The following is a 10,899-nucleotide window of genomic DNA, read 5'->3' on the forward strand; positions in this document are numbered from 1 at the left end:
GAACTGTACACCGTATTCCAAACATGCTTACACTTTAATTTTGTATAAAGGCATACATATGTAGTTTTAATTTCCACCCCTTTCTCAATGATCCCTAGCAGACAATATTTTCAATAATTCAACTGAAAGAAAAACACCTGAAGAGAAAGTTAGCAGACGTCACTTAAGGTCACTAGGATAAACCCCCATCTGTGAACTTTCTGAACAAACCCATATAGATATTTAGTCAGTGCAATTGTAATAATGGACTCAGGCTTTAGGAAGGATAACTCCTTGCTTTCTCCTCCTTCCCTCTTTTTTAAACAGATTTCCCATCACTATTTCTAACAACACTGGATTCCAGCATAGACAATGCAAGCTCATTTTATTTCTATTCTAGAATAGCTGAGATTTTCATTGTTTCTATATTTATATCATTTATAAAGGTGTTACCGTGTTTCTCCTAAAATAAGACACCGTCTTATTTTTTTTTTGCTCAACAAAACACAGTATGGCTTATTTTCAGGGGATGTCTTATTTTAACCGTGTCGCATCAGTAAGCTGCATAGCCACGCCTCTCCAGGCTGTTTTAATGGGAGGTACCACGTCACTATGGCTTATTTTCGGGGTATGGCTTATTTTTGGGGAACGGCTTATATTTCACAAATGCATAGAAATCCTGCTATGGCTTATTTTATGGCTATGTCTTATTTTAGGAGAAACAGGGTAGTGCTAAAGTAGGGACTATTTACTTATCTAGATACATCCAGCTCAAAGCAACATCTCTGCAGCATTGTGCCAAGTAGCCTGAGTGTAAGTGAAATCACATATATTGGGAGCACCCTGGAGTCCTAGTGGCCTGCAAAGAGACCTACCCCAGAGCCCAAAGAGGAGGGGCAGTGGGGCTTTGTTGAGGCTGCTCAGCCTCCCTGCCTAATAGCTGATTGTGGGGTAGCGCAGCAGCAGTTGCTGCTTCCCTGTGCGTCAGCTGAGCATCCTCAACAATCCTCTGGCTCACACAAAGGTTCTGGGGAGGGTCACCTCACAAGCCAGGACAACCTCTCCAGGGTGCTCTCCATTTCCACATTGCACTTTCGAGTTCCCAGCACCATGTGTGTATGTGCGGTCGCACACAAACAGACTGTGCATAAATGGGGAGTTGCCTGAACTTGTTTTTGCTTCAAGGGACTAACATGGCTTCACCTCTGGAAAGCATTATCTAAAGTTCTACGCTACCATATCCTGAATTACCAACACTGACGCTCCATATGAATACGGCATTTTTCCATCTCCGCCGTATTAAGAAGTTGGTCCCTTACTTTTCTCGTCCCGATCTGGCCACAGTGATCCATGCAATGGTCACCTCCAGGCTTGATTACTGTAATTCACTCTATGCGGGGCTACCCTTGAAGATGATTCAGAAACTCCAGCGGCTTCAGAATGCCCTGCGAGACTCCTTATGGGGTCCTTGTTGCGGGATCACATTCGCTTTGCCAGCTGCACTGGCTCCCGGTGGAGTACAGGGTCAGGTTTAAGGTGCTGGTTTTGACCTTTAAAGCGCTATGTGGCCTAGAACCCTCATACCTACGGGACCGCCTCTCCTGGTATGCCCCGCGGAGGACCTTAAGGTCCATAAATAACAACAGTTTGGAAGCCCCGAGCCCCAACGAGGTTAGATTGACCTCAACTAGGGCCAGGGCCTTTTCAGCTCTGGCCTCGGCCTAGTGGAACGCCCTACCGCAGGAGATCAGGGCTCTGCAGGCTTTGACATCTTTCCACAGGGCCTGCAAGACGGAGCTGTTCCGCCTGGCCTTTGGGCTGGACTCAAGACTAACCCCCCCCTCTCATTTATTTGATGGAACCCCTTATATGGGATTTGTATATAAATTTTCCCTTGGCTCTTTTTGCTGGCCCATGTAGGACCAGCATGGATAGTTGGCCCCAGTGAATATTTGATGTTTTCCCCCCTTATGGCTTTGATCTATAGGCTACCACTAAAGGCTGCATTTTAAGCTACATTTAAAACTGTATTCCAACTTATATTTTAATCAACTGTTTTCCCCCCATGTTTTTACTGTATTTATATTCAGTGTTAGCTGCCCTAAGCCCAGTCTTGGCCTGGGAGGGTGGGGCATAAATAAAAATTTATTATTATTTATTATTATTACTGGAAGCTGCCTTATACATAGAGAGATCATTGGTCTATCTAGGTCAGTACTGTCTACAATGACCCCTATCAGCTCCCCAGGTTTTCAAACTGAAGGCTCTAAGCTTTTTCTTAAAGTGCTGGTGATTGAACCTGGGACTTCCTGCATGCAAGGCTATGACCCTTCTTCAGTCATCATTATCAGTGTAGTGTTAACACAAGAAAACTATCACAGCAAACCAATGTATTCCACAGTTGGCAGGCCATTAAAAATAAAAACAATCTGGACACCAGGCCATAATGAGAAGTATTAGTTATGTGATCAAACCAAACATACCAACACACAGTTGACTAATTTTTACTCAAAGTAAACCCACTCAAACTTAGTCCTGGTGATTCATTTCAGATAGTAACCTCTTTAGTAAACGTTGATACAACATGTGCATCTAGCCTGAAAACAATCACCACTTCTGCGCTCATTTTAAAAAAGAAATATTGGACATTTAATACTTTCATTTTGATTATTTTTTTTTTTGGAATGCCAATTATCCAGATTAGCCATGGTAAATGCCAAACCATCAGGGATCACTAATACTGGCTCAAGGACCTCTACTGATTTACAGAACAATCCAAAGCCAGTTTAACCTAGAAGTACATCCTACTGACTTCAATGAGATTTGCTCACCAGTAACTGTGTTCAGGATTGCAGCCTTAGATCCATTATTTCAATGTAAAAGTTTATTGGGAATCAAATCCTTTTTCTACATTGCAACTCAATACAGTGGTATCTCAGGTTACAGACGCTTCAGGTTACAGACTCCGCTAACCCAGAAATAGTACCTCAGGTTAAGAACTTTGCTTCAGGATGAGAACAGAAATTGCACGGTGCTGCCGCAGCAGCAGCAAGTGGCCCCATTAGCTAAAGTGGTACCTTAGGTTAAGAAAGGTTTCAGGTTAAGAACGGACCTCCGGAACGAATTAAGTTTGTAACCAGAGGTACCACTGTCTGAGCTATTAATGCCAAGGAGGATAGAAATAGTTACACACTATTCCTGAGATTTTCCATACCACCTATTTTAAGCATTCTGGGGGTAAGTACTGTAAACTCCTGCCTCTTAGAGGTCTTCTAGGTTCAACAACCTATTGCTGGCCAAGTGCAAAACAACTGTATAGTTCTGCATTTACCATATCCTTTTTCTCTATAGTTTCTACTGCAAGTTTATGATCATGCCTGCTTACTAGTTCCCAGTTCCTTGCCCAGCTCCCACAAATGTTTGAAACAGAGCAAGCTGAGAAGCCTTAATAAGAAGCTATACTGTAAAATAAACTTTGGGCTACTACACATAATAATTCTATTGGATCAAAAATATAGGAACTAGAGGGATAAGGAGGCAGGAACTAAACTAAACTCAGCTTCATGTGTCTACCGTGTACTAAACTGGAGAAGAGAAACAACCATTTAAAAATAATAATATACAGTGGAACCTTGAATTGCGGATGGAATCTGTGACGAAGGCACGTCCGCAACCCATAGCGTTCACAAGCTGAAGTGCCGCGTCTGCACAGGAGTGAATTGTCGCTTCTGTGCATGCGCCGCAACCCGGAAGTAACACGTTCTGGTACTTCCAGGTTTCCTGTGGTCCACAACACATAACTTGAAGCAAACGTAACATGAGGTATGACTGTAGTTACTAGTACAGTAGTACTGTGGGGATTTTGGGGGGGGGGAATTCCAGTTTGCATTTGTGATGCCCCCAAAGTGATCTAATTTAGCAAGTTTATTTTACTTGCAGTCAGTAAACAAAGCTAAAAACTTTGAAACTGTCAAACAAGTCTAATACTGCATGTGCAACTAGCATCCACTCGTTGTTACTGATTAACATATGTTAATGAAAAAACTCTGCAAAAAAATTAAGGCCTGGAACATTTTCTGCACCACATCATTGTTAGCTGCACAACATGCACATAGTTCCAGTTACAGGTAAGTAGCCCGTGTTGGTCTGCCATAGTCAAAACAAAATAAAAAAATCCTTCAAGTAGCACCTTAGAGACTGACCAAGTTTGTTCTTGGTATGAGCTTTCGTGTGCATGCACACTTCTTCAGATACACTGAAACAGAAGTCACCAGACCCTTATATATAGTGAGGGAGTGGGTCTGGTGACTTCTGTTTCAGTGTATCTGAAGAAGTGTGCATGCACACAAAAGCTCATACCAAGAACAAACTTACCGGTAGTTGGTCTCTAAGGTGCTACTTGAAGGATTTTTTTTATTTTTTATTTTGTTTTAACATGCACATAGTTGACTTGAATTGTATTTATGAAGCTCTGCCCCACAAGATATTCAAAATGGCTTAAATTCCATTACAAGCTACAAATGAAGAATTTATTTTCCATTGTTGTTGTTCAGTCGTGTCCGACTCTTCATGACGCCATGGACCAGAGCACGCCAGGCATGCCTATCTTTCACTGCCTCCCGCAGTTTGGCCAAACTCATGCTAGTCGCTTCGAGAACACTGTCCAACCATCTCATCTTCTGTCGTCCCCTTCTCCTTGTGCCCTCCATCTTTCCCAACATCAGGGTCTTTTCTAGGGAGTCTTCTCTTCTCATGAGGTGGCCAAAGTATTTTCCATATAATTCAGTAATAAAAAAACACTATAACCTTCACTAGACTTGTGTATTTGTGTGACAAGTCAAAAAATAAGCCAGTTGATCTATCATATATTCTCAAAGCATCGTCTTCATTAGAACTAAAATGATACTGCTATGAAGAGAGATGTAAACCAAGTGGGCCCAGCCTGATTTCTGTCATTTTCAGCAAACAAACACATCCTAAATAAGCCTTTCCTGAGAGGCCCCAATTCTCAGGAGAGGCTTTTATTATGAAGATTAAATGATTATTATCCATCCCTGTCTCTAAAAGAAGCAAAGGGTGGAAAACAACGATGCATTAAAAAACCCCAAAGCCAATCATTATTACAATTAATAGTTTCAAAGCTTCCAGAAATAAAATCTTTCAACGTCTTTGGGAGTTACAAGGCAATGGAAAAACCCTATTCTACATATGGCCATACTTTCATACTAAATATGAATTAAACACACTTTAATCATCAAGTTTTATAGTAGAAAACAAATTAAACCACTCTCATCAGTGATGCAATTTTTTTCACTTGTCTACAACTTGTAGCGAACCATAAAAATTATGGTTGTCAAGCCCCCAACCCTCCCACAAAGGTAGGGTTTTTCTCTCTGACCATACATTACACATCCCAATATAAGCTGAGCTCAGGCTAAGGCTACAGTAAAACTACCGGGTAATTATAATATGGTTAGATCAATTCCACGAACACTACAAAGAAACTCAAATCAGATGTTTAAGCACCATGCAGAAACTTTGGATTCTCCCTCCAAAATACATAAATAAATTGTGTACCATCCCTTTAATCAGTTGCATTTGATTCTAAAATTCAAACCAAACAATTAAACTAAAATTTCCCCCCAAAATTCTAAGTACCGTATATACCCGAGTATAAGCCGACCCGAATATAAACCGAGGCACCTAATTTTCCTACAAAAACCTGGGAATGCTTATTGACTCGAGTATAAGCCGGTTCACCTTTGCCGCTGTGGAGGAGGAGGAGGAACGAGCAGCCCGAAAGCAACCCTTTGGGCTGCTCCTTCCTCTTCTTCCTTTGCCAAGTTTGCATTTATGCGAGCAGTTCAGGAATGGAACAAAGCTGCCTGGGGAGAGTAAAGAACCGCTGTTCTTGTACGCTTCTTAAGGAATGGTTGACTGGGGAGAGCGGGTGGCGGCACGAGCGGAGAGAAAGGGCTTCTTTCTCGCCACCCCCACCACCCGTCTCACTCGAGTATAAGCCGAGGGCAGCTTTTTCAGCACAAAAAAATGTGCTGAAAAACTAGGCTTATACTCAAGTATATATGGTAAGTCCGCAATACACTTCCACAAAATGCAAAGCTTACTTACTGAGTGAGAAGGGGGCTAATCACTGTTACAACCCAAACAACCTTTCCTCCAGTTCCAGTGCAGAAGAAACAAACAGCAATAGTTTATCTTTTCTGATACTTATGATTTTATTAATCAAAGACACAACCATAAAGAAAGCTTTCCATCCTACCTCCCTTTTATGTATTCTGTCAGTACTGGGAAAACAGTTTTTAAGTTCCTTCACCCCATGTTGCCTTGTTACGGCACTCAAAGATCTAAATAAAACATTGACAAGCACTACTATGCTCCATTCCAAAGAGCCTTCAACCTGGCTCCAAAGAAAATTCAACATTGACTGCTGGGGAACACCACCTTCACAGCAAAAACAAGGCACGGAAGACACTTTATTATATAAAGTGCTTAAAAACAATGGAAAAAAGAGAAATGAAAATTTCAATGAAGTATTATTTGATGCTCATCAACCTTTTAAAAAACATTAAGAGTATATCGTCTCTACTGCTTCCTTTTTGTTTTATGCAATATACAGTAATTTTGCTAAATACTAGCAAATTCATCAACCTTCATAAGCAGTTTGCAGAATGTTGCAGAAGGGCTGCTGTTAGAAAAAGGGGAAATCCTACTTTGTACATGCTGAAGGGTATTACTGGATCCAAGTACATCAAACACAAGTCCTCTAGAGCAGATGGGGCGAGGAGAACAGAGGGAGGGGAAATTCCATAGTGTAAGCAGAAGTCCTCATGGAAACTCAAAATACACACTAAAAAGATCCTGTGGGGGATGCAGAAGCAGGTAGATCAGCTTGTTCTGGAGTAAGGCTCCATGTGATTAGGAGGTAGCCTTGCAGTACCAGGAGTTACTTTTACTTTATTGAATTGTATTATTTTGATGAATTTGTTTTTCTTTGCTTTGTTTATATGCTATTGTGTTTGATATTAGTGACCACAATGTTGTTGTTTTTAATGCTATTGTGATTATTGTGAGCCACTTTGAGCTCAACATTTGCTGATAGAAAAGTGGAATACAAATATTATATCAAATTAAAAACCAGTCTCCACATTTAGATCATGTATTAAACTGCTAAGTTGTTGAACGAACCCTCAGTTTCTCTCACTTAACTGAGCTCATAAAGGTTTGGATATAGCCTGATCCTGAAAAGTATGTATAGCTCTTTATTTTTCTAAAGCGGTCCTCTCAATTATGATGTTGGCAAACAGGCAGATAAAACTTTACAATATTTCATTGTAAGTTATTCATCTGCTGCAGTCAATGTTCAAAATTAGCCAGGCACATTTTGCATCTGGCTATCAACCACTTGTGACCAAGTAAAGATGCCTGGGCACCATGATGGCATCTGACACATCCACAACCTGGAGGTGCATGCCTAGGGCTCACTGGATCTAGACTGTTTTCCCACACTAAGGCCCTATCCTATAGAACTCAGTTATATTTTATCTGCACAATCAGAATGAATTCCACGAACCAAAATGCTTTTTCTGTGCAGCCTGAGCAGGAGCAGCCACAATTAAGAAAAAGAGGTAGAAATAGGCCAATATGTATGTGGACTGTCCCTGGATCAAGTGACTTTTCTTCTTTAAGTTCTCAAAGTTCTTAAGTTAGCGCAAGGTTGTCATATGTTTAATTGATAATCAATCACAGTCCATCAATCATTTGAAAAATAAGACTCTAGAGCCATCTTACCCCATAATGGCAACTAGACATTCCATTTTAGTTTAAAGAGCCATTTGGCGGTTGGCTTATATATCTGAGTTTCTAACACTGGCTGCAGGGGATAGTCTCTTAAATTCTTCAAAAGTAAATGTTAATGAAAAATACATGGAACAAATGGATATTAGAAAAGAGGGAATGTACTTCATTCAGGATCTTACAACTTTGTTAAGCTAGTTTTTGCAAAATGTTCAGAAAGGAATCTGAAACTGTTCCCAAAAACTATTAAAGAACCTATTACATACATTTCACAAACATATACTCACTATTAAGAATTGTCAAGGATTGTTTACCTAACATACCCAGCACACAACTATGGCAAAGTTCACACAATGAACAACAAACGTTTATTTTGTAGACTCTCCAGGGGTTTCTGCAGTAGAATGCAACTAGAGTCAAACCCCTGCAAACATTGAGAATCAGAAAAGAGTTGTACACAAAATTATAAATGTAGACTTGGGCTGTGCACATACCATGCATTTAAAAATTACACCCCCACCTACATTCTGGGAACTACAATTTGTTCAGCATGCTGGGAATTGCAGCTCTGGAACTGGGGGCAGAACTACAGTTCCCAGAATTCTTTTCTGGGTGTGTGTGTTGTGCTTTGAATAGGTTTTAAATATATAGTGTGCAGACAGTGCCAGTTACCCCAAATACAATTTGTTTTAATTTTTAAAAAAAATGCGTTCACGAGCATGACAATGCCTCACAAGGATCACGGTGCAACCAAACGAGTGCCAACACATTTACATAGAACTGTACTGTATAGCGAGATGTTCAGCGGCCAACAGAAAACATCTAGTTGGAGAGAAAACAAAACAAAGGAGGACGGGGGGGGGGGATCTAAGGCCACAAAATAAGATGGCCCTCTCCAGGTATTACTCAACAGAGGCGTGCAACTTTAAAAAGCTGCAGGTGTGCTTCAGGCAATATCTCCTAAGCAGCACAGGATTTTTGGTTCGCTTTGCATTTCCCGCCCGTCCCCCCCCCCTTCAAATAACGTGTGGCGGGGATGCGGGGAGGAAGGTGGGCAGGGATTTCGCAACGCCGGCGGGAGGGAGGCGGCGATGGCGCTCCCAGCAGTTGGCAGACTTTTGCCACCATCCGGCTGATTCCGGCGCGGCCTGCGCACCTCTCCAGATAGGCCTCGGCGCCCGCGAGACGCCGCACATGCGTCCTCTCCCTCCCCCACAAAACACCCACCCCCACAAGGCCTGAGAAAGCGGCAATAGGGCCGAGTGTGGGGCGAGGCGTGAAATGCCCGCCGCCACTTCTCGTGGGGCTACGGCTGAGGGTCGTAGGCGCCGCCACCGCCCCCTCCTCCCCCGAAGTTCTGCGCCAGGGCAAAAAAAAAGGGGGAGCGAGAGGAACGAGGCCCTCAGGCGCCGACTCTCTCTCTCTCTCTCTCTCTCTCTCTCTCACACACACACAGAGCGTGGGAAGGGAGAGGACTCGTGCGCCAAGGGAAATGAGGGCCGACGAGGCGGGTTCAAACGGAGGGGCTACACGGCGAGGAGGGGAAGCCGTGGGTTCCGGAAGCGCTCGCTCAGGTTGCCTCCGAAGTCCCCTACGAGGCTTCCCGTGGCTTCTTCTACCCGCCTGCCCGCCCGCCCCCCCTCACGCCAGACCCGGCCTCCACTTACAACGGCATCGTCTCTACGGCTGTGGGTTAAGCGCCGCCACCTCTTCCCCGGAACAGTCACTCTTCCTGCCCCTGGGAAGCGGGCGACGCGAGCATGATACGGGCCTGGCTCGGGCCCTCTGGGCGAGGGGGGAGAGCCGCTTGCTAGGCCTGGTGGCCGCCGCCGCCGCCGCCGCTGTTGTTGCTGCTGCCGCCGCCGCTTCCTCTAGTCCTTCCTCTTCCCCTCCGGCCTCCTAACATGGCGCCCAGGCGCTACCACAGCAACGTTCTGGGGCGAGGGAGGGGAGGGGGCAGAGGCGTGCAGGGCCAGTTAGCGCGCTGACGCAACGGCGGCGTCCGCCCTGCGTCGAGAGACGCGCGCTCGCGCGCATGCGTCAGTCCTTTTGCGTTGGCTGGCGGGAAGTGTAGTCCTTGCAGGAAGCCGAGTTCGAACTTTTGAAAGCTGCCAACGGCTGGCGCGGCTGCTGCGCAGGCGCTAGAGGAAAGGAATCGCTTGGTGGCGCGCAGTTCGCAGTTAAACCTGTCCTTTGCATTTTGCCTTTCCTAAGCGGCAAAAAGGAGGCGATCCATCTACTACTCGCTGGAAGACGTTGTTTGCATTCTGGTGTAATTCATTGGGAGCCACTACGGCTTCGCGCATAATTATCACTCATTTAATCCACTTTATAGGAGGACCGTTAAGTTTGTAAACGATAGGATTGTTGCAGTGCCGGATTTACGTATAAGCTAAACAAGCTATAGCTTAGGGCCCCAATCTCTTGCCACCCTCCCGAAAAAATTCATTGTTAATATACTTCTTAATTGTATTTCAGTTAAACAATTACTTTGGTAAAATACCTATTTTGTTATGCGCAAATTGCTTTAGATACCTATTAGGTCCATAAATTTACCATAACACAAAAAACATTGACAATTTGTTGTTGACAAAGGACAGCTGGACATGTAAATGGCCCCATTACCTTCAGTAGCTTAGGGCCTTATCAAACCTAAATCCATCCCTGGATTGTTGCCTGCTGAAGACAAAACCATGAAAAACCACATCCGCCCTACATTTACAGCACCTGGCTCCCCCCCCCCCCAATTCCTGGGAACTGTAGTTTAGCCCTCACAAAGTTCCCAGCACCATTAAGCTACAGTTCCAGGAGTTCCTGTTCCCAGGAGACATGATTTAAATGTACGGTGTGCAAGTGCTATTTTTCTAGAAAAAGAGGTGCCGGAACGCACCCTAACACCTCCCTCGTTCTCTTAGAACAGCAATGGCGCCCAACAGAGGTGCCGGAACTGAGTTCCAGCTAAAAAAAACCCTGACGATGTGGATGGGCAAAATAGCCAGGTATTGGCATCTGTCTAGCTTGGGAAACGATGGCAGAGTGTGCCTTCAACAGTTGGAGAGTTGCAGCACCTGCTGTGCCTATAGAAACTGATATGGGAGAGATGTT

The 10,899-nt window shown here is 43.9% G+C and overlaps 1 protein-coding gene across 2 annotated transcripts in view; it reads right to left on the reverse strand.

The window, feature by feature from the left end:
• PAPOLA (poly(A) polymerase alpha) overlaps positions 1–9,739 on the reverse strand; it is a 44,091-nt gene extending 34,352 nt beyond the window's left edge. Inside the window, exon 1 of one of the 2 annotated variants that reach the window (XM_033140234.1) lies at positions 9,462–9,739. In XM_033140234.1, coding sequence (XP_032996125.1) covers positions 9,462–9,469 — 8 coding nt within the window. In that variant the 5' untranslated portion in view covers positions 9,470–9,739. The remainder of the gene's footprint in view (positions 1–9,461) is intronic. The other variant, XM_033140226.1, reaches the window with a different exon arrangement.
• Between the last annotated feature and the right edge of the window lie 1,160 nt (positions 9,740–10,899).

Source organism: Lacerta agilis, chromosome 1 (genome assembly GCF_009819535.1).
Source record: "Lacerta agilis isolate rLacAgi1 chromosome 1, rLacAgi1.pri, whole genome shotgun sequence".
In the NCBI taxonomy this organism is placed as follows: domain Eukaryota; kingdom Metazoa; phylum Chordata; class Lepidosauria; order Squamata; family Lacertidae; genus Lacerta; species Lacerta agilis.